We start from the raw sequence: 23849 nt of genomic DNA, 5'->3' as shown, positions 1-23849 counted from the left end.
TTATAAAGTCAGAATTGCGAGATATAAACACAATTGCGGGTTGTAAAGTCAGAATTGCGAGATATGAACACAATTACGAGTTATAAAGTCAGAATTGCGAGATATAAACACAATTGCGAGATATAAAGTCAGAATTGCGAGATATGAACACAATTACGAGTTATAAAGTCAGATTTGCGAGATATAAACACAATTGCGAGATATAAAGTCAGAATTGTGAGATATAAACACAATTGCGAGTTATAAAGTCAATTGCGAGATGTAAACACAATTACGAGTTATAAAGTCAGAATTGCGAGATATAAACACAATTGCGAGTTATAAAGTCAGAATTGTGAGATATAAACACAATTGCGGTTGTAAAGTCAGAATTGTGAGATATAAACACAATTACGAGTTATAAAGTCAGAATTGTGAGATATGAACACAATTGCGAGTTATAAAGTCAGAATTGCGAGATATAAACACAATTGCGGTTGTAAAGTCAGAATTGTGAGATATGAACACAATTGCGGGTTGTAAAGTCAGAATTGTGAGATATGAACACAATTACGAGTTATAAAGTCAGAATTGCGAGATATAAACACAATTGCGAGTTATAAAGTCAGAATTGCGAGATATAAACACAATTGCGAGTTATAAAGTCAGAATTGCGAGATATAAACACAATTGCGAGATATAAAGTCAGAATTGCGAGATATAAACACAATTACGAGTTATAAAGTCAGATTTGCGAGATATAAACACAATTGCGAGATATAAAGTCAGAATTGCGAGATATAAACACAATTGCGAGTTATAAAGTCAATTGCGAGATGTAAACACAATTACGAGTTATAAAGTCAGAATTGCGAGATATAAACACAATTGCGAGTTATAAAGTCAGAATTGTGAGATATAAACACAATTGCGGGTTGTAAAGTCAGAATTGTGAGATATGAACACAATTACGAGTTATAAAGTCAGAATTGTGAGATATGAACACAATTGCGAGTTATAAAGTCAGAATTGCGAGATATAAACACAATTGCGAGTTATAAAGTCAGAATTGCGAGATATAAACACAATTGCGGGTTGTAAAGTCAGAATTGTGAGATATGAACACAATTACGAGTTATAAAGTCAGAATTGTGAGATATGAACACAATTGCGAGTTATAAAGTCAGAATTGCGAGATATGAACACAATTGCGAGTTATAAAGTCAGAATTGCGAGATATAAACACAATTGCGAGTTATAAAGTCAGAATTGCGAGATATAAACACAATTACGAGTTATAAAGTCAGAATTGCGAGATATAAACACAATTGCGAGTTATAAAGTCAATTACGAGATATAAACACAATTACGAGTTATAAAGTCAGAATTGCGAGATAACTGATGATCTCATGATTTCCAACCCTACTGTTTTCACTGCACATGACCTCTGCTGTATTGAGACGTGTTTATGTGTGTGTTGTTGTTTTAGTTTACTCGTGAGGCTCATTTCACTGGTGATGGTTACCTGGGCTTAAAGATGGAGAATGTACTGGATCCTCCAGACTTCTATGCTGGCATCGGCTTCAGAACAGATCAGCAAAATGGACTCATGTTTTACCATCAAGGCCGGGTACAAATTACACTGATCACAGTTTTACATATCAAGTCATATTTTGAGTATATAAAACATACAATGTGTTTGTCCCTTCAGAATGTGTGTCAGGTGGTCTTAGACAGCGGCCATGTAGTAGTAAGTACTGGCGAAAATGGAGTCAGGTCTCAGAAGACATACAACGATGACAACAGTCACTATGTTGCATTTTACAGCAACCAAGATGGGTATGCCACTTTATGTTTCTTATAGATATATAATTACATTGTGTTACATTGTGTACAAGGTTAAGACCAATCCTGTCTTGTTTAGGTTGCGCGTTTATATAGATGATGTCCTTGAGAGTGGAGGAAAAACTGCCAGTGTAGCCACCAGCAGGGCGGCGCTGCAGCCTGCTATTACCTACATGGGCGGCACACCTGAGTCAAACGGCCTCACCAAACTGACCGGCTGCCTCAGTAATTTCTTCATGAAGAGGTGTGTGTGATGCAGAGAGTGAGCAATGCAGAGCATGTTAAGAGTGGATTAATGGAGGCAATGCGAAATGAATCATCAAATTAAATCCGATAAGCTGCATAAAAAGTTACAGTTTGATCTGGTGTTATAATTTCTGTATTGTGTTCTTAGAACTGATGTAAAAAGAGTTGAAGATCTGAAATCAGCTCAAGAGGGACAGAAATATACATTTGTTTGCCCCTCCGCTTCAGCCCCACTGGAGATACTGGATTCACCACGACGAAAGAATACAAAGGTACTGTTTTAAAAACTGAAGAATATTTTATTCTATTTTATATAAAAAATATCCTATTATTTTAATAAGGACACATAAACATTTTGTTTATTTTTAATATTATATTGTTTAACATTTTGCTAATTACTGAATCATATTTTTTTTAATAAAAACACAATTTATTTTATTAATATTATTGTTTTCTTAATGTTAAATAATGAAATAATCACTTTATTTTAATAAGAATTTTTTTTTATTTTAAATATATATTTTTATATTATTTTGCTAGTATGAAATCATCATATTTGAATAAGAATGCATAAAGAGTTTATTATTTATTTTGTATATTATTTTATTATATGATTATTAATATTAAATAATCATATTACTGTATGTCTGTTTGTGAAAATAAGCCTCATGGAAGTTCGAGAAGTGGATTGTTGCTCAAGTCCTGCCAGGGTGAGATGTCCGTCCAGGAGGTCGACGCCCACCATTTCAGTGGCTCCTCCCACAGCCACCTGAGATTCGATTCACTGCCTCAAGCGTTTAGAAAGGCGTGAGTGTTTCAAAAAACTGCTTTAAACCATATTAAGATGATAAATCTATAATTATTTACATGTTATGAATGATAACCAATAAATGGCTGATATTAAAGGTGCCCTAGAATGCTTCACAAGATGTAATATAAGTCTAAGGTTTTTATTAATTTTTGTAACTGCCTATTTTGGGGCATCATTAAATATGCGCCGATTTAGGATGCTTCCCCTTTAAATCCTCACGCTCCCCACCCCCCGAGCTCGCGACTCTAATACATTGCATAAACAAAGTTCACACAGCTAATATAACCCTCAAATGGATCTTTACAAAATGTTCGTCATGCATGCTGCATGTATACGTCGGATCATGTGAGTATAGTATTTATTTGGATGTTTACATTTGATTCTGAATGAGTTTGATAGTGCTCCGTGGCTAAAGCTAACATTACACACTGTTGGAGAGATTTATAAAGAATGAAGTTGTGTTTATGAATTATACAGACTGCAAGTGTTTAAAAATGAAAATAGCGACGGCTCTTGTCTCCGTGAATACAGTAAGAAACGATGGTAACTTTAACCACATTTAACAGTACATTAGCAACATGCTAACGAAACATTTAGAAAGTTTTAGTGAAATATCACTAAAAATATCATGATATCATGGATCATGTCAGTTATTATTGCTCCATCTGCCATTTTTCACTGTTGTTCTTGCTTGCTTACCTAGTCTGATGATTCAGCTGTGCACAGATCCAGACGTTAATACTGGCTGCCCTTGTCTAATGCCTTGAACATGGGCTGGCATATGCAAATATTGGGGTCATACATATTAATGATCCCGACAGTTAAGTAACAGTGGGTGTTATGTTGAGATTCACCTGTTCTTCGGAGGTCTTTTAAACAAATGAGATTTATATAAGAAGGAGGAAACAATGGAGTTTGAGACTCAATGTATGTCATTTCCATGTACTGAACTCTTGTTATTCAACTATGCCAAGGTAAATTCAAATTTCAATTCTATGGCACCTTTAAAGTTCTGTACTGTTTGTAATTAAAAACACACTAATAATAAAGTCAGTAGTTTTAAATTGCATTATCACAACATTTTAATGTACAGTTTGTAAAATGGATGAGATTACATGTAAAAGTGTTGTTTTTAATGATTAACTTTAAGTGAGCATTAGATGACAGCAAAGGTAATGGAAATGTAAAAATAAGGGAAATGAGTGTGCACAATTAAAAATCAGTAAAATATATCTAATACTGACTAAAAAAGTCACTAATATTGATCAAAAAGCAACGGCACCATATATATTTAACGCTTGGCCACTGTAAACTTCATTTGCAGGCCACACATCTCTCTCGGTGTGCGCATGAACTCTTCGAGTGGACTGATATTCCACGCGGCAGGAGAGAAGGGCCAGAGAACCATGATGCTCTCTGTGTTTGATGGCAATCTGATGCTGCTGGTCAATGGCGGAAAGAGGAAGACTAGCATACGCAGCAAAAAGAAATACAACGACGGCCTGTGGCACACGGTTCGTATGTGGATGAGGCATGTTTTTTAGACATAAATCTGAGATTTTTTTCCCAAATCTCTCATTTTGACAATGCAATCATGCAGGTGTTTGTGAAAGTGGAGGGTGACAGGGCCTCTCTGACGGTGGATGGCATCGACGCCCAGAACAAGAGGGTGACGGGTGGAGGGAAGGGTCAGTTTGGTGCTCCTCTCTACATCGGTGGACTTCCCTCAGACCACAGCGCAGCTATGGTAAACACTGGATTACGGACACTATATCTCCTGTCAGAGCCGGTGAACTGCCTTGTTGCCTGCTGCCTACATAGTCAGCATCTTCTGTCATGGAAGTGACTGAACTGAAACGCTCCACATGGACAGCAGCTCAACGGATCACACAAATATTGCAAAGCAAATGAGACTCAAAATTGATTTCAGCAGTGTTGCACACACAAATGATGGATAAGATATTAGATTTTCTTTTTAATTAAACTATTTTTATTTCCATTATTTATTTTAACTGAAATACAGGTCTCCATCCACCATTCTATTTTATATTTTAATTGAATTTATTTTATTTTTAATCAATCATAATAATCATATTATTTTATATTAATAAGAACATAAATATATTTAGTTTGATTATTATATTATATTATATTTTAGAATTATATTATATATTACTATTATATTATTATATTATATTATATTTTAATATTGTATTATTTTGTTAATATTAAATCATTATAGTTTATATTTATAAAAATATTTTTTTTATTAGTGTTAAATAATCATAATATTTTATTAAGAATTTGATGTTAGCAAGTTCCAAAGCTAACAAAAAAGTACTCTAAAATACTCTAATAAGTACACACAATGATTGGATAAAACTGTCCTTTAAGGATATCCGTTAAGAATATTTTTAATGCTGCCTTGTCTTCTGGGAAAACAAGATATCGTAGAAGCATAAGCATAATCCTGCCTATGTTTTGGAACAACCTTCAGATCACCCATGATTCAGTGCACCCATGATACCCTAAAAAGCTGTTTTGGTGGGCAGCTCACTTGAGTACAACAGTCGGATTCTGGAAGTAAAAACTCAACATTCATTTTCTCCATAGGGACATTTATTTTTAACAATAACTTATAAACCATTAAAGACAGCCTTACTGTGAGCTACGAGGTTGTTCATTGATAGTATTTGCTTCTGCTGAAACCATCAGCCCACATTATTTTAACTTAGTTTTTAAAATAATCATGTTTAACAGCAGAATTCGTGGTGAAAAACTACATTACCCATGATTCTGTGTAGAAAATTCCACCAATCAGACAGTCAAAACAAGCAAAACACCAAATAATCTCATTAGCTCCACCCAGTCCCATGAACAGTGATGGGAATAACGCGGTATAAATAAACGGCGTTACTAATGGCGTTACTTTTTTCAGTAATGAGTAATCAAGCTAATTACTTTTTCTCCCGTTATTTCTTTTCGTTTTGAATTATTTCTATTAAAAGTAGACATTTCAAGCTTTCTATAGATATATTTCTCATGTCTGTGAGGCAAGCAGCCGCTGAGTTTCGGTTCATTTAGCCTATAAGTCGCGCTCCAGTTCACTTGCAAGTGATCGCGCCGGCGTCTCCATGTCATGATTATATTTCCTGCTATATTTGCTTCTTATTTATTAAATCCAGGCAATTTGTTGATGAAACATTGATTAAAATTAAGATACAATTTTTACAACATGAAATTCACTTTAAAGAAAGGCTTTCCACAAAACAGAACTTAATGAAGTGTTTAAAATCATGTCTGACCCACTCCATGTCTCCCGATATATTGTGCATCTTATGATGCATCCTATCTTACTCATGCTGTTCACTTTTCATAATCAAACAGATGAATTTAAAACATAACATAGGCCTATTTAAACATAAATATGAAACTACGTTTTCTTTAATGGCTACAGCACGTAGTACAGTACAGAGAAATTTCATGTCGTGAGCAAGAGCGGATCATGAGTTACGAGTCGGATCAAGCATAATTTATTTTAGACTTATATTTAATATTGGGGGCATCCAAGTTATTTGACATTTTAATTTTTTCACAAATAGCATTTTCACAATAGTTACTTTCCCTGATAATTAGTTACTTTTCTAATGATGTTACTCCATTACTAACTCTGTTAATATTTGTGAGATGTAACTAGTAACTATAACTAATTACTTTTTAACCCTTATAGGGTCTTTGGGGTCTGCACAGACCCCAAACGACGTTTTCTCAAATAAAAAATGTTCTCTTTGTCCAAATGACATGAAACTTTGAACAGTTGTTAACACTTTCTAGATCTACAAAGAAAAAAAATGGAGTGATATCTTGTTTTTATGTTAGTGTAAAAAAAAGGGTCACACTCAGGGTCTTCGGGGTCGCCACAGACCCCAGGCAACAAAAATGTAATTTTGTAACAAAATAATTGTTTTTTAAAAAACAAATGTAATTTTACTCTGTTTATTAATGTTTTTACTTCATATTTGTGCAGTTTTTGGAGGATTTGTCTTATCTTTTAAATTTATATAAATAAATAAATGCAATTTTTTTTTATACAAAAACAGCTTATTATGTAAAATTCACTTTATAAAAGACCCACATTTCTAACTTTCATTCATGGGGATAACATGGATAATTTGACATGGTTTAGTGTGAGATTTTTGCCCACCTTTTGGAAAATGCAGTTTTAAAAGTAAAAAAAAAAATCACTTTTACCAGTAGATGGCAGCAGAACTCCAGTATTTGCTATGTGCTATTTGACTGACTGAAAGACATCTTTTCACAAGTATTTTTCAGTTGGATTTATATCTAAATATTATGAAATCACAATTATGACAATAAAAGACAATAAAATTACTTTTTGTCAAAGTTTAGCATTTTTTTGTACTGAAAAAAATAAGTTTTTCAAAAATGTTGATTTTGAGCATAAATTTTGCCCATTTTCTAAGTGGAGTCTCATCATAATATAACAATATAGAGAAACTGATTTTTTTTCATTACAAAAAACACTAAACTTTGACAAAAAGTAGCCTTTATTGATATAATTGTGATTTCAGAATATTTAGATATGAATCCAACTGAAGAATACTTGTGAAAAGATGTTTTTCAATCAGTCAAATAGCAAATAGTGGAGCTCTGTAGCCATATACTGGTAAAAATGTTTTTTTACTTTTATAACTGCATTTTCCAAAAGATGGGCAAAAATCTTACACTAAACCATGTCAAATTATCCATGTTATCCCCATGAATGAAATTTAGAAATGTGAGTCTTTTATAAAGTGAATTTTACATAAAAAGCTGTTTTTGTATAAAAACCTATTTTAAAAAATATTTTTTAATTTATTTATATAAATTTAAAAAATATGATAAATCCTCCAAAAACTGCACAAACATGGAGTAAAAACATTAATAAACAGAATAAAATTACATTTGTTAAAAAAAATTAAAAAAAAAGTATTTTGTTACAAAATTGCATTTTGTTGCCTGGGGTCTGTGGAGACCCCGAAGACCCTGAATGTACTTCCCAGGCGAAGACCGCACAAGGGTTAAAGTAACGTGCCCAACACTGCCCATGAAGCACCGCAAATGGCATAATCAAGTTTCCCTGCACTCTCAAAATACTTAAATATTTGAATATATATGCATATTTATGATGTAATTGAGTCACTCTCTCAAAATACTTAAATATATATGTATATTTGGCCATAAACTTAAAATATATTGTTTTTTGATATATAATCAACATTTTTAAATGAGTAGTTTTATTAATAATATATAACATTTTATCATCACTAAAGCCGTTAAGTGCCTTATTTTTTGTCCAATTTTCAGACACTTTTTTTTTTTTGCTTAAAATCAAAGTTTGCAATGTGATTGATTTTGTAGCTGGTTGCCTTGGTTCATGGCACTTTAACAAAGATTTGTTTGTAAATCCTATGGGAGAAATGAATGAAGCGCCGCTGAAAAAGTGGGCGGCACTAACGCACTCTTAGGTTTAGGAAAACAGATTGTACCGATCTGATTTGAAATTCACACCAAGTTGCTTTTGTGATGTTGACTTTTCTTTCTGTTTCTCTCTGTCAGGCTGGTTTGGTTGGCTGTGTGCGGGATCTGAAACTGAACGAGGTGCCGCCACAGAGCCCGTCTCACAGTGTGGGAGTGACACCCTGCTACCAGCAGCCCCTCCAGCCCGGGGTTTACTTCTCCAGTCAGGGCGGATATCTGACCATCGGTGAGCCTTCTCACTTCACATCGGTCCACCTGATGAATCAATCAAACGCGCTTCAGATTTAATCCATCTATTGCTCCTCTCCGTCTCTGCATGTTAGACGAATCGCTGATGTTGGGTCGGGACCTCGAGATCCAGTTGGAGGTCCGTTTGGTTTCAGACTCTGGGCTCCTGCTGCACACTGGAGCCAAGAAATCTCAGCAGCTGAGTCTCTATCTGAACCAGGGCCAGGTGACACAGCCATGCACTCAAACATACACAGACAAAACGTCATAAATGAGATTTACACTTTTATTTTTAGGTTTTATTTAGAGTCAATTCAAGTAAATTGGACCCCATTTTGACTGTAGCTGCATTTATATAGACCTAATAATCCAACTGTAATCGGACTAGTAGCACGGCCGGAATAAAAAAGTCAAGTAAGCACATCAAACAGAATTGTAAGAGGTGGTTTAAACCTGTTCTATTCCATTCGATTGGACATGTAAACATTCTGTATATTCATGCAATATGTCAAAAGATCAATTCCAGTTTGAAGCTTGAGACAAATGCGCCTGATCATTTTATTTAACGTTCATGTAAACACTATGTTCGCAATCCTTTTTAAACAAACGGTGTCCATGTAACCGCTGCTAATGATACGAGAGTTCAGAGAATATCAGACAAGTTGTTTAGGGTTGGTAATGGTCATTGGGACGGGTCCATGTACACCACTTTGAAGTGTCCATTCGTTCTGTGCAGGTGAATGTGTTGGTGAACAGCGGCAGTGGAGAGTTTTCAGTCAGTCTCACACCAGAGGAGTCGCTCTGTGACGGAGGATGGCACACTCTTACAAGTGAGTCACGCCCTTGAAAAACAATCACACTTCATTTAAAGGGTTCATTTACTCACCCTCATCTCGTTCCACACCCGTAAGACTTTTGTTCATCATCAGAACACAAATTAAGATATTTTTGATGAAATCTGAGCCATTTCTGTCCCTCCATTGACAGCTACGCAACTGACGCTTTGACTTAAAAAGTTCATTAAGAGATTGTAAAACTCTTAGTCTTAGTCTAAATTTTCTGAAGAAACACGATCGCTTTTTATGCTGAACAGATTTAATTTAGGCTTTTATTCACATATAAACATTCATGAACTCACATCAGTTGTGGTAAACAGAAGCTCAAGCATGTTTTCTTGATGTGTGACAACCAATGAGGTTCATTCTCGTGTGTTACGCAGCACGTTTCATTGTCCTGGATTATTTTTACGATCTCTTTATGAATTTTTTTAAGCGTCAAAGTGGTAGTTGCGTGGACTGAAAGCTCTCAGATTTCATCAAAAATATCTTAATTTGTGTTCTGAAGATGAATGAAGGTCTTACGGGTGTGGAACGACATGAGGGTGAGTAATTAATGACAGATTTAATCCTTGTAGTCTGTTTTAAATAAAAAATACATCTGTTATGTTCAGGTCAAAAATGAACCATTTAGACTTCAATGTAACTTTTGTACAATTGATTTTGAAAATAGGTGTATGCTTATCTAGATATAAAAATGGGTGTTTGATTATCTTATGCTTATGTAGAAGCATTTTACCTGGCTATATGTCAGTGGAGAGACATGTATACACTATATAACTGAAACTGAGAATACTTACAAACACTTCAGGTATAAACTCTTTTTATTTTCTGAAACACTTATAAAAATCTAATTTATTTGTATTAATTTTCTTTGAAAATCAAAGGCATTTTGAATTTAAGATTAGATTAGGCATGTGACGGTATCAAATTTTCATGTTGCGATTAATTGCTGAAGCTTTTATCACGGTATACGGTATTATCACGATATTGAAATAAGTTGCAAAAAAAGTGTTTTCATAGTATAACAGGTTTAAAAACTCTTTTTGTAATAACAAAAAGAACTCTGAATGTTTAAATACAATAATACAATACATCAAAAATATATAAAGTTAAATTTTCAAACAGATTAAAGTGCAAAAGAATTAGGCTATAAAGAACAACAGGAAACACTTTACAGTAAGGTCTCATTATTTAATGCATTAACTAAGATTGAGCAACAGCTACATTTGTTACAGAAAGTTTTATTTTTTTTAATGTTAGTTAAGAAACAACTGATCATTGTTAGTTTGATCTCAGGTCCATTAAATAAGTTCTTTTTGATTTTAGTAATGTTATTAAACAGTAACTAAGAATAATTAATGCTTTGTAAGTATTTTTCATTGTCAGTTTGGTAATAATGAATTAACATCTTAACAAATGAAGCGTATGTCTCAAAGTTTTACTGAACAATAACAAATAATCAGAACATTTATACTCATTAGGGCATGTTGTAGTCCAGACTAAAATATATATTTGAGGCATTTTAAAAACTTCATCAGCGCAGTTGCATTGTTTATGGGGTTTCCGGGGTAACCGCTGCATTTCTGCTGTTCCATCAGCGCCCTCTGCTGTCAGAGAGTGAACGTGAACTTTCATTCAGCGTGTTTCCTTCACTCGTTCGGCCATGTGCTTCTCATGATGCACGTTGGGCTTGTTTACATCTGAGCGCGTGTCCCTTTGACGCAGAATACAGCCGTGTTGTGCATTTTATACGGTTGATGGGGAAATATTCTTATATGCATTATAAAAATTGGTAATAAATTATTATTTACGGTATTTTGAAATGCCCACGATAACAATACCATGCATATTCATTATCGCGATATATCGCATTACCGAATATCGGCACAATTCTAGATTATATATATGTTTTCCAGTGGTGGAGGCCTACACAAAAAGTACAGATACCCTAATAAAATATTACTCCAGTAAAACTGTAAGTACTCATTTTCAGTTTTGGGTGAACATTTCTTAATCTCAGAATGAGATTATGGAAAAGTAAGTTTCCCAAAATAAAAATGCTCGTCATCCCTTCAAAACCCGACTCGAGCAGAATACAAGGGTTAAAATATGTAGATACTTCAAGAGTGATGTGTTTGCCATACAATTTTACACTTTAATATCTGTGATTTTAGTTGTGAAGAAGAGCAATGTCATCCAGCTCCACGTGGATGCGGCCAGTGAACATGGAGTGGGTCCCAAACTGAGCAGATCGAACGGGGGCAAAGAGACTGTTTACCTGGGCGGTGTTCCAGGTACGACACCCGAGTGCTTTCAGAGAACATGCAGTTTTGAAATTAAGAAACCCCCACCAGAATCTTGCATTGAAATGTGAAATAATGAGGTTAGAAGCTCAAGCCTTTTGTCCTCTCTTGTGCAGATACTATAGCTGTGCCAGGACTCCCGTCGAACGTCCTCTCTTTCCATGGATGTGTGAGGAAAGCCGTGCTGAACCACAGGCCTGTCATGCTGTCGAAACCCTTGTCGGTGTCTGGATCTGTGGGGACTCAGGGCTGCCCTGCCTTATAGACCTCAACCGCATTAACCCTAAATACTCCACATACACTGACACTATCAAATCAACAGGTGGTGGGTTTGCGTAGCCTTTAACTTAAACAGATATTTATGTTTACTTTCATGACACCTGTGCATGTAGTTTTATGAATAAGCACTGTAAGTGTTAAGACACCACTGATAAAGTATAATGTTCAGAACTGACGGGACCAGAGGAAAATAAGAAATGGGATTGGCACTGGATTTATTTTGTTCCAGGTTTAATTAGTACATTTCACTACTGATACAATCCTGACCAAACACCATTAAATGGGTTTAAGGGAATATTTAGCTGTATAAAAACACTGGAGGGAGGAGGACGACTTACTGTGGATATTCCCAAGCAGACTCATTGTGTATTATCTAAAATCACTGGAGTTAAACTCGAGAAATATTATTTTTTTTGTCACTTTTGATACTGTCAAATTCCCTGAAATAGCTGTATTTTTATTGGCAATAAACATTTGCTTTAAGTTTCTTGTCTCTTTGATCAACGTCACACACACGCATAAACTGGCATTACATAGTCAACTGTTTAATAGTGTAGCTTTGGACATACAAAACACACGTGAATCAATGAATGATTACAGGCAAACATCTCGGACTAGCATGAGACTAACACTTCAGAGAGACGGTTGTGTTCAGAAGGTCGTTCTAATCCAAGCTCATGTCCTCGTCGTCATCTTTCTTGTCTTTGGAATCGCCATCATCGGTCTTGGTATCGCTGCCCTCCATGGCCTTGGCAAACGCCTCCACGTCTAAACATCAGGACAGAGTGAATGAGTGCTTGGGGGTAGCTAACATGAAATAGTTAAAAATGGTGAAAACTGAAGCTAATTATGCACTTGTATATTTTTAATTAAAATATTGATGATTCAAGGACGTTACACAACTCGCCTCCTTTATTAGCTGCGTCCACTGCTTCAGAGGGCAGACCAAACTGGTTCATGAGAGGGCCGAGCTGACCGGAGGCCAGAGCGCTACTGAACATACTCATCGCCTGCACAGACAGACAAACGACATGTTTACATCACAGCAGAATACATGGAAAAGGCCAAGAAAAATTCAATTAAGAACGTGAACGACTGTTTCCTCTTTACTACTAGTTATAGCATGAAATAAATATGAACATCAGAAGGTATAAAACAGTACAGCTTACTGAAATGTATCATGTTGCATGTAAACGCTCAGTGTTTCCACCGTGGAAAGAAGTCATAAAATCGTTTGCAAACAATGTCATGAAACATTTACCTCAGAATTCATTCAATTATAGGGGTATGATGAGACAGTTAGCTCATGAGACGAGATGAGATTTTTACACAGTATTTTTAAAGGTTGCCCTAGAACCAGTTTTTACAAGATGTAATATAAGTCTAAGGTGTCCCCTGAATGTGTCTGAAGTTTCAGCTCAAAATACCCCATAGATTTTTTTTTAACTGCCTATTTTGCGGCATCATTAACTATGCAACGATTCAGCGCGCAGCCCCTTTAAATCACGCGCTCCCCAGTTGTGTTTATGAATTATACAGACTGCAAGTGTTTAAAAAATGAAAAAAACGACAGTCTTGTCTCCATGAATACAGTAAGAAACGATGGTAACTTTAACCACATTTAACAGTACATTAGCAACATGCTAATGAAACATTTAGAAAGACAATTTACAAATATCACTAAAAATATCATGTTATCATGGATCATGTCAGTTATTATTGCTCCATCTGCCATTTTTCGCTATTGTTCTTGCTTGCTTACCTAGTCTGATGATTCAGCTGTGCACAGATCCAGACGTTAATACTGGCTGCCCTTGTCTAATGCCTTGAACATGGGCTGGCATATGCAAATATTGGGGGCGTACATATTAATGATCCCGACTGTTACGTAACAGTAGGTGTTATGTTGAGATTCGCCTGTTCTTCGGAGGTCTTTTAAACAAATGAGATTTATATAAGAAAGAGGAAACAATGGAGTTTGAGACTCACTGTATGTCATTTCCATGTACTGAACTCTTGTTATTCAACTATGCCAAGATAAATTCAATTTTTGATTCTAGGGCACCTTTAAGAAATCCTTTATGAAATGCATGACTAGAAAAACAGTCTGCAGGTGCATTTGAATTGTTTTAACTAATCATCTTGTAATGAATGTAATTACAGTTCTTCTTTCAGAATATGAATTATCATATGCAGTAAGAGACAACAATACTCAAGGACAGTAAAAGGTTTTGCCACTAACTCAACTGACTGACTTCTCTCATGTATGATTTCATATGATTTCTCTTCATACCTTACTGTACACGAATTATGAGCTTCTACAACTTTTGACCTCCTAACTGAACTCCTTTCCACAAATTAATGATAGAAATTAAAAAAAAATTTAAAAAAAGTATAGAAAAATGAATAACAGTTTTCTCTTAGTCTTAAGTGCAAACAATAAGCACAACCATAAAGTACTCTCTCAATGTTCAAAGTGCAAATAGATACATTTTTCTTCAAGCATGAAACTGTGCAAAGAGATAGCTTAAGATAAGATTGCTTTCATACTGGGAGATATTTGCATGCCTCAAGGAGACGCTTTTTAAAAATGAGGGTTATTGAATTGCGCTTGAATGCGCTCTGTGAACAGGGAGCGGTGGTGCTGAGCGCGCATTATGCAAGATAAGACATTTTTCAGACGCTTAGGCAATGAATGAATCATCCGCCATCGTCTTGTCAGTCATCTCATCTCATCACTAACTCTCATCATGTGATCAGTTAATTCCTGCTGCACTGCCTTCAACTCTGCAGTTTCGTGTTGTTGGATGATCTGGATGGAATTGAAGTGACCGTAATCCAACTGAATTAAATGTTTTCTTATTTCTATAAAAAGCAAAATGCAAACGTAGCAGTGACATGTTTTATCCTAATTTCACCCGTCATGGCAATATTGAGAGACAGCTCTTCATCTTGTCACATTTTAATCTCGCGAGATGTCATAGCACAAGATCTCATCACACCCCTATTCAATTTACCACAGCTCAATAATCAGCAAGAAAAAAATAATCTGTCATGAAAACAATGTTTATAATGTTTATATTTCAACAATGAATTGGAGTAGAAACAACTATATAAGTTAAGTGTTGATTAAATACATTTAATTGATTAATAAACTATTTTTGTTTTTTGGGCTAAATGGAAATAATTCAATTTCAATTTTGGAGCAACACTGATTTATTGCAATGCAATGCAATGTTTAGCAAACCAAAATGATCACAGGTGTGTGTTTACATCTGTCATTTTATGACAGGCGGCATACAGCAATAAGGTGCTATACTTCCACCTATGTTGGATCACTCACAATATTATCATATATTTAGTATCAATACCACAGTTATCATCAATACATGAATAATTCAACACCCCTAATTTCAATGCATTAAGTGCATGACTGACCTGCTGGAACTGTGGAGAGGTCAGCGTGTTCTGGATCTCGTCAGCGCTCTGTGGGAGCGATTCTCCTGACGGCAGGTACGGCAGCAGTCTCTGCTGCACTTCAGGGTTAGCCAGAATAGGAGCCATGACATCAGGGGTCAACACACTCGCCAGGTCCACTACAGAGGGAGCGACGGGCAAGACTTTAGAGGAAAGTAAAAGAGGACGAAGGTCACATCAAACGGAACATCAGCCTCTCACCTCCTGGTCCCTCGGCGGCCATGGCGGGCACGTTCATGGTGGCCAGGATGCTCTGGAGGTCGCTCAGCTGGATGGGCTGTGTGCTGGAGGGGGGTCCTGCAGGTATGGAGGGAGTCTGGGCTGCAGGGGTGGTGGGGGTCACCGTGGGCGAGCCGGTGGAGGTAGCAGCAGGGGTTACGGGCGTGGTGGGTGCCTGGGTGGAGCTAAGGCGTGCGGTGGATCCAGAGGAGGGAGTGGCTGCTGCCGATTGGCTGCGGGAGCTGTGGATGAGGGATAACAAGCCATTAGATGTGAGAACACTCAGCAGCAAAAATAAGCATTGAGAAATCAGCTGACATACCTAGAGGTTGAGCTGCTGGTAGCAGGACCTCCACTGCCCAACAAACTGGCCAGACCTGGACCAGCTAGAGCGCCTTTCAAAGAAAAAACAAGATATTGAACGGTCTGCAGTGTGGCTCAGTGCTAATGCTGTTTACAATCATGAACATGGAATCTGGCTTTAAAAAAATAATAATTTTCACTCACCAAGTCCACCCAGTCCTGTTGGTCCAATCAGCTGCATGAGTTGGTTGTGGCTCATATTACCCAGGAGGCTCTGCAAGCCACCTTCTCCTTAAAGAAAAGGATATTTAAAAAAGGGAAATTCCCTTAGTACTCTTGTTGACAAAGAACCTGTCCCAGTACCTACACTTGACCACTTGTCTACTTACAATGTGCGTATAACTTCATTAACCTATGGGGCACAACATATTTACAAAGCTTTATTTACGAATTTTAATCTGCACTTTAAAATAAACTATCAGTTCAGTAGTCCCTATGTAACAAAGCAGTTGCAAACATTTGATAAAATACACATACTCATGTCTGCATCAATAAAATGCTCAACACTTTACATTTACTACCAAATTATTTGTAATATCTAATTAATTTAACTTGCACACTGATGAATGCAGTATTCGAGAGAGTGTGGATTTAGTGTGTGATGATGTCACTGAGCTCTGGCCTTTTTCAACCCTGAGGGTAGTTTTACACGACAGCGATGTACTAAAAACAGAAATGTTTTTCCTTTGTGTACAGACGACAACATTGCAAAATGATTCCAGCGCACGAGGATCCGCAAAAATGACTAAAAACTCTATTATTCATGCCAGGCCAGTAGTTGGCGATGTCACTTTGTAAAGAAACAGCCTGTAGACTGAACACGTAATACGCATTCACATTAAGGTTTTTGAGGAAAACAATACAGGCTTCTGCCTACGTCACACGTGACTAGGGCTGGTTATTGATACGATTTGAATCTCATAGTAAGATGGACGTCATTTGAAATCTGAGACTTTGCTTCATATCAAAAGTAACAAAGCACAAACATTATTGCGAATTATTGGATAGGAGGCGCTACATGTTCTGCTCACTCATCAACTGAAAACAGACTAGACTAATCGATTCTTGGGATTTAAGAATCGATATCGGTTCATAAAAATGAGAATCGATTAAAATTGAGAAATCATTATTTTTTAACCAGCCCTACGTGTGTGACCTTTCCAACATGATTACGTAATGCGTGGCACATCACAGAGCAATGCAAGACGAGCATTTGTGGTTAAAAAGTAAATAATGTTTATTATTTTTTTAGAAAATGTCCGATGGTTTCTCTAGATAAGACTCTTATTCCTCGTCTGGGATCATGTAGAGCTCTTTGAAGCTGCACTGAAACTGACATTTGGACCTTCAACCCATTGAACCCCAGTGAAGTCCACTATATGGAGAAAAATCCTGGAATGATTTCCTCAAAAACCTTAATTTCTTTTTGACTGAAGAAAGCAAGACATGAACATCTTGGATGACATGAGGGTGAGGAAATTATCAGGAAATTTTGATTTTGAAGTGAACTAATCCTTTAACAGGTTTCATCAAATCTAATTTAATGCTTTTTAATGCCAATTTTTAATTTTTTTTTATGCTAATATATATATATATATGTCGATAGATGACGACATACGGCAATTAGAAAATTCATCATGTCATTGTTGCATTCGCATTCTGCCAAGTGTCCCTTTACATTTGTTTGCTTCACTGCTGCTACCCTTTTGCTCACATAATATATTTTAATACAGCCAAATTCCCAATAAAATTGTTTAATCTATATATTTTTTCTGTTTTTGTTGTCATTCAATATGAAATGGTGACTGAAACCCAGCCCATTAAGATTACATACAGGGCTCGACATTAAGCCTTGTCATGTGGATGCATAAATCGGTCATTCACTTGTACGAGTAAAACAGCTGCTTGTCCGGAAAAAAATTGTTTTTGTTTTTTGTGGTGGCAATATAAATTTGATTTGAAGCAATATCCTTTCAGAATACTGCAGCTTATGTAAATCTGCATATTTTTGATTGATTACAAGTGCATTAAATAATGTTATGGGACTGTTTTAAATATTTTTTGAAAATACTGTTGGGGGGGAAATTATACTTTTAAAAATGAAACTAAACCACCTGTAGGTGGCGGCAAGTAACCGTCTTAATGAGTGGGTCATTCAAAACGCTGAATCATTCAGTAATGAAAACAAGGCTGAGTGTTGCGCTTTGGTTCTGCTGTGATCTTTGTTTGAAACTATTTTCGCTGCTAAAATAGAACAAAAACAGTCAATGTTCCTTCTAAAATGTAAGTGGATTAATATTAACTACTTGTTAAAGGTGCCCAAGAACGTTCTTTCACAAGATGTAATATAAGTCTAAGGTGTCTCCTGAATGTGTCTGTGAAGTTTCAGCTCAAAATACCCCAGAGATTTTTTTTAATAAATTTTTTTAACTGCCTATTTTGGGGCATCATTAACTATGCACTGATTTACACTCGGCGCCGCCCCCTTAAATTGCGTGCTCCCTGCCACACCAGCTGTCGACTATATTACAGCGCATTTACAAAGTTCACACAGCTAATATAACCCTCAAATGGATCTTTACAAGATGTTCGTCATGCATGCTGTATGCATGCTTCGAATTATGTGAGTAAAATATTTATTTGGATGTTAAAGTTTTATTCTGAGTGAATTTGAGGCTGTCCTCCGTGGCTAACGGCTAATGCTACACTGTTGGAGAGATTTATAAAGAATGAAGTTGTGTTTATGAATTATACAGACTGCAAGTGTTTAAAAATGAAAATAGCGACGGCTCTTGTCTCTGTGAATACAGTAAGAAACGATGGTAACTTTAACCACATTTAACAGTACATTAGCAACATGCTAACGAAACATTTAGAAAGATAATTTACAAATATCAGTAAAAATATCATGCTATCATGGATCATGTCAGTTATTATTGCTCCATCTGCCATTTTTCGCTGTTGTCCTTGCTTGCTTACCTAGTCTGATGATTCAGCTGTGCACATCCAGACGTTAATACTGGCTGTCATTGTCTAATGCCTTTTATAATGTTGGGAACATCATGGGCTGGCATTATGCAAATATTGGGGCGTACACCCCGACTGTTACGTAACAGTCGGTGTTATGTTGAGATTCGCCTGTTCTTCGGAGGTCTTTTAAACAAATGAGATTTATGTAAGAAGGAGGAAACAATGGAGTTTGAGACTCACTGTATGTCTTTTCCATGTACTGAACTCTTGTTATTTAACTATGCCAAGATAAATTAAATTTTTGAATCAAGGGCACCTTTAATTGAACCTTTGTATGAAATCACACGTTTTAATCGTGATGGTAGCCTATTTAGGAAAACAGCATTCTTGGTCATGTAGTTTTGCTTACTAGTATCAAGTTATAAAAACTCCACATTTTGAATTTTTACCGCAGTATGTTTAACTGAGTTTGTTTTTGTGTGCTTCGCTCATGTTTCCATTTCTCCTCCAGATGGTGCGCGAGCCTCAACAGCGCAACCTTGTTATCATCAGTTCATTATACAGCCTATTATTATCAGGTCCTGGTCCGGTCGGGAAAGTAAAGTTCAAGCCCTGACATGTTAAACCAGCACTAAAATCCTGATTTATAATCGAGACGTTGTCTGACAATATCGCCATACATATAAGATAAAGACACATGCAGTAAAGCCCGCCGCTGTCCAAACCGGCGTTATACCAAACTGGTTCCGTGTGCGTATCACACCAATGTACAGATTTTGTGACAGCAAATCAAAGTTATTAATTATTTAGGCTTTATTCAAAATAAACTGGTAGTATTATTTGTTCTTCAAAACTATCTAAACAAATGTAATGCCTGTAGAAATAAAATGTAATGCTTTTTAATGCCATTTAAGGCCTTAATTTTCGCAAAATCCATTTATTGACTTTTAATGCCCCGCGGATACCCTGTTTAAATAAGAGAGACAATCCATCTTCTATCACTCACCACCAAGTGCAGAGAGTTCATGACCGCCGCCTCCTCCGCTGCCCAGAGCACCTGGCATGGGCGGGTTGTTCAGGTACTCATTGACTTTGCGACAGTACTCCTCATCTTTATCTGTTTTGGGCTCCTTTAAACAATAGAGATGGGACAGCAAGAACAAATGTGACTGACAGCTGATCGGATATCAGAGTAATCCTATTGTGGTATTTTTCACTAATAAACTGTTAAAAATATCAATAAAAAGACACTGAAAAAACACTGTAGGCAACAGAAAACTCGTATGTTTGTGCACACTGGACTGGGAATCTAATTTTTTCAAATAAAGACAATATAGTGCCCAACTGGACACAGCGCAGCGTAGTTTGAAATCAAGAATTTAAAGTTTGTCGATCATGAATCTCCAGTGACAGATGAACTCTCCTGTCCACATCCGATTCACACAGACTGACAGATTCAAGTCCCCGTGAACCGGTAGTAAATAGGGTCAATTTTGATTTCATGCAGACTTTACCACATTTTTATGCAGTCTACACACCCACACTTCAAAGATTCACCAAGTTTGCAAGGTTGGTAAAATTACAAAAACTTTAAATGATGTAAATGCTTTTGCTGATATAAATTTGCTGAATGCTGACTGTAGATGAGAAAGTATTAGTGTTTACCTTTCTATTACTGATAACAGAAAAGCAAAGGATAGAAAACAGAAAGCTGCTAAAGACATATTTAAAACAGTCATGTGGTTCAACCTTAATTTTATAAAGCGACAAGAATACTTTTTGTGCAGCAAAAAACAAAACAAAAAAACGACTTTATTCAACAATATCTAGTGATTTCAAAACACTGCTTCATGAAGCTTTGAATCTTTTGTTTCGAATCAGTGGTTCAGAGCGTGTATCAAACTGCCAAAGTCATGTGATTTCAGAAAAACGAGGTTTTGTTACGTCATAAGTGTTTCGAAATGTTTTGAGTTCGAACAGTTTGAAATTTCAATGGTTCACCAGTAGAGGGCGATGATAAAGTGAAGCCATGAATCATGCAGATTCACTGAGAACAATTGAACAAGTGTCTTTGGGCTTTACCAGATCGCTGATCAGTTTTATACATTTGTAATGTTTTAATTAGACATTAGAATAATTAAAATGAATAATTGTAGTTATAAATCTATTATTGGCCTGTTTAGCTTGAGCATGGAACAAAGAAAACAAGCCCTGAAAACTGCTAAAAGAACATATTATACAGACAGTCTGTATTTAATCTCTTTAGATGATTAATTTATTGCATTTAATAGATGTTACTTTCAATAAAACATCTGCAATACATTTGTAAAAGGTATTTTTAATGCATGTTTGGCCTGAGTTTTGTTGCATTTACACTGCTCTGACCACTAGGGGTCACCGTGGAGACGGGTGTCAGATTGTTTCGAAGCACATTTGCTTCAACTGTTTCATTGTTTCACAAAGCCTCGACCTGCCCATCACTAATGAAGCAGTGTTTTGAAATCGCCCAGCACTAGATATTGTTGAATAAAGTCATTATTTTGGTTTTTTTGGTGCATAAAAAGTATTCTCGTCGCTTCATAACATTAAGGTTGAACCACTGTAGTCACATGATCTGTTTTAAATATGTTTTTAGTAGCTTTCTGGACATTGAAAGTGTTCATTATCTTACTGGCAACGGAGGACTCACTGAGCCATCGGATTTCATCAAAAATATCTTAATTTGTGTTCTGAAGATGAACGAAGGTCTTACGGGTGTGAAACGACATGAGGGTGAGTAATAAAGGACAAATTTCATTTTTGGGTGAACTAACCCTTTAACAGCTCTGTCCAATAGTTTATTAGACTGTTAAAGTTAAATTTGTGAAACATCAGTCGACCTCGACTCACCTGCATCCAGAAGAACAGCCTTTTAGAGCCGGCCTTGAACTTCAGCACATACACTCGTCCTGTAGTGCACTGACTGACCCTCTTGAACTCACAGTCATCCGGGAATATGATCAGATCCTGAAACACAAAATCAATCTCTGATATCGATATAAAGCACCATCGCTCCAGCACTAATGCTCAAGAGAGTCCTCACATCCTCCACATTCCCAGAGGTCCTGTCCTTCCAGCAGAAGTGGATGAGCGAGTCGTCAGTCTGCTGGATGTAGACGGAGCCCTTGCGCTTGTCCGGGGTCACGGTGCTGCCCTTCAGGGTCATCTTACCTGCCCTGAACTCCACCAGATACTTACTGGACGAGCTGCGGGAGCCGGACACCAGACTGGGGAACAGAGCTCCAGAGGACATCCTCACTGACGGACACACACAACACACACCATTACAGACGAGCAGAACAAACCAGCAGCACTTCTGAACCCGTATAAATAAGGTTTATTAAAGACATGTGTCTGATAAACATGAAGCTAACACAGTTACTCAGCAACATTAGCACTCGAGCTAGCGTCAAAACACATCAAATGGCTCATATTTGTACAAATATACACACACAAGCTATCTTAAGATATAATATAGCACCATCATTAACATAATGTCAACCTCAGGTTGAAGATTTGAGCTTGTTTTCATTATTTCTTCTGAAACATTTCTCTCAATTAGCATTAGCTGCTATGTCAACAACAGTGACTGCGCGTTTTGTTTCTGACGCGCATTTAAACTGAACACGTGACTACATGTCAGATAATAGCGTACTGTAATAAAAGCCCATCATACCTGTGGATAAGTTTAAGCTTTTGTAGATTCCTGCAGCAGATAAATGTCTTGAGAGGACGCTCGCTGAAGAGCTGCAGACGGACTAGAGAAAGTGGCAAGAGACTTCCGGTATCCGGTATCCTGGCAGCCGCGAGGCGGCATTTGATTGGCTGAATGACATGTCACTCTTGGCATGCAGCAAGTGCTGTGTCATTGAGAGCAGATTCTTTGCACACTCATCATATGAACAATCAATTCCGTTTAAATGCATCAATAACACACGGTTTTATGCCGTTTGAAGTTATATATGTGAATATAAACATGTGGGAGTGTAGCCTTCATCTCTGACCTTTAGGAAATAAAACAGATGTAGAACTCCAAATAAATCAATATGAACTTGGTATGCAACAAAATACAAAATTGAGGGTTATTACTGTTAACTAAAACTAATAAAAATGACAAAAATATAAACAAACAAAATTAGGCTGCTACTGTTTAAGGTCCAAGAAACGGAAATTGTTTAATTACAATTAAATAATTGTAGTAATTAAAAAAGATTCCATTAATTTTCTGCAAATTTGTTTAATGATTTTTACTTAAATCTCATTTAGCAGATTTTTTTTATTAGCCTATATAATAAAATAAAAATATCTGCAATTCATCTATAGTTTTACAACTTTAGACAGTCTAGGAAACATAATGAAATCCCCTTTTATAAACTTTAAAAATTATTGCATTAAAAACATTTAATTAATACCTTAATTCATGTCTCTGGCATCTCTTTTTTTCCAGACCCTCTGTGGGTCCCTGAACCGTAACCTGCTCTAATAGACATTTCTGTCCCCAACGATATTTATCGACAACCTGCTCATTTTATTTATACATATACAGACTGCATTGGCACCCTTGATAAATATGATCAAAGATGACTGTAAAAATAAATCTGCATTGTTTATCCTTTTGATCTTTAATGCATAAAATTTGCAAAAATCTAACCTTTCATTGAAGGAAAAGAATTGAAACATTATGAAATAAAAGTTTTTCTCCAAAACACG

The 23849-nt window shown here is 36.3% G+C and overlaps 2 protein-coding genes across 3 annotated transcripts in view; one reads left to right on the top strand and one right to left on the bottom strand.

Moving 5' to 3' along the window:
- lama5 (laminin, alpha 5) overlaps positions 1-12554 on the top strand; it is a 143838-nt gene extending 131284 nt beyond the window's left edge. The window contains 12 exon segments of the mRNA XM_048177262.1: positions 1469-1609; positions 1691-1818; positions 1904-2068; positions 2219-2342; positions 2735-2877; positions 4206-4395; positions 4482-4628; positions 8501-8648; positions 8746-8876; positions 9387-9480; positions 11664-11783; positions 11909-12554. Of these exon segments, the coding sequence (XP_048033219.1) occupies positions 1469-1609; positions 1691-1818; positions 1904-2068; positions 2219-2342; positions 2735-2877; positions 4206-4395; positions 4482-4628; positions 8501-8648; positions 8746-8876; positions 9387-9480; positions 11664-11783; positions 11909-12057 (1680 nt within the window). The 3' untranslated portion in view covers positions 12058-12554.
- Positions 12555-12595: 41 nt separating this feature from the next.
- adrm1 (ADRM1 26S proteasome ubiquitin receptor) lies at positions 12596-22972 on the bottom strand. Of its 2 annotated transcripts, none has more exons than XM_048177264.1 (10): positions 22816-22972; positions 22183-22397; positions 21990-22106; positions 20107-20230; positions 16275-16361; positions 16090-16162; positions 15750-16009; positions 15510-15667; positions 12979-13081; positions 12596-12839 (listed from the first exon to the last, which is right to left on the bottom strand). In XM_048177264.1, exons 2-10 carry the CDS (start codon positions 22390-22392, stop codon positions 12736-12738), a joined length of 1236 nt encoding a protein of 411 aa, XP_048033221.1. In that variant the 5' UTR covers positions 22393-22397; positions 22816-22972; the 3' UTR covers positions 12596-12735. The 2 variants fall into 2 exon arrangements, with proteins under 2 accessions (XP_048033221.1, XP_048033222.1); XM_048177265.1 differs by having other exon boundaries at positions 16275-16358.
- Positions 22973-23849: the final 877 nt, after the last annotated feature.

The sequence above is a fragment of the Megalobrama amblycephala genome, linkage group LG24 (assembly GCF_018812025.1).
Source record: "Megalobrama amblycephala isolate DHTTF-2021 linkage group LG24, ASM1881202v1, whole genome shotgun sequence".
Taxonomy (NCBI): domain Eukaryota; kingdom Metazoa; phylum Chordata; class Actinopteri; order Cypriniformes; family Xenocyprididae; genus Megalobrama; species Megalobrama amblycephala.
Note: the sequence above shows the minus strand (reverse complement) of the source record. Positions and strands in the feature narration are given on the sequence as shown.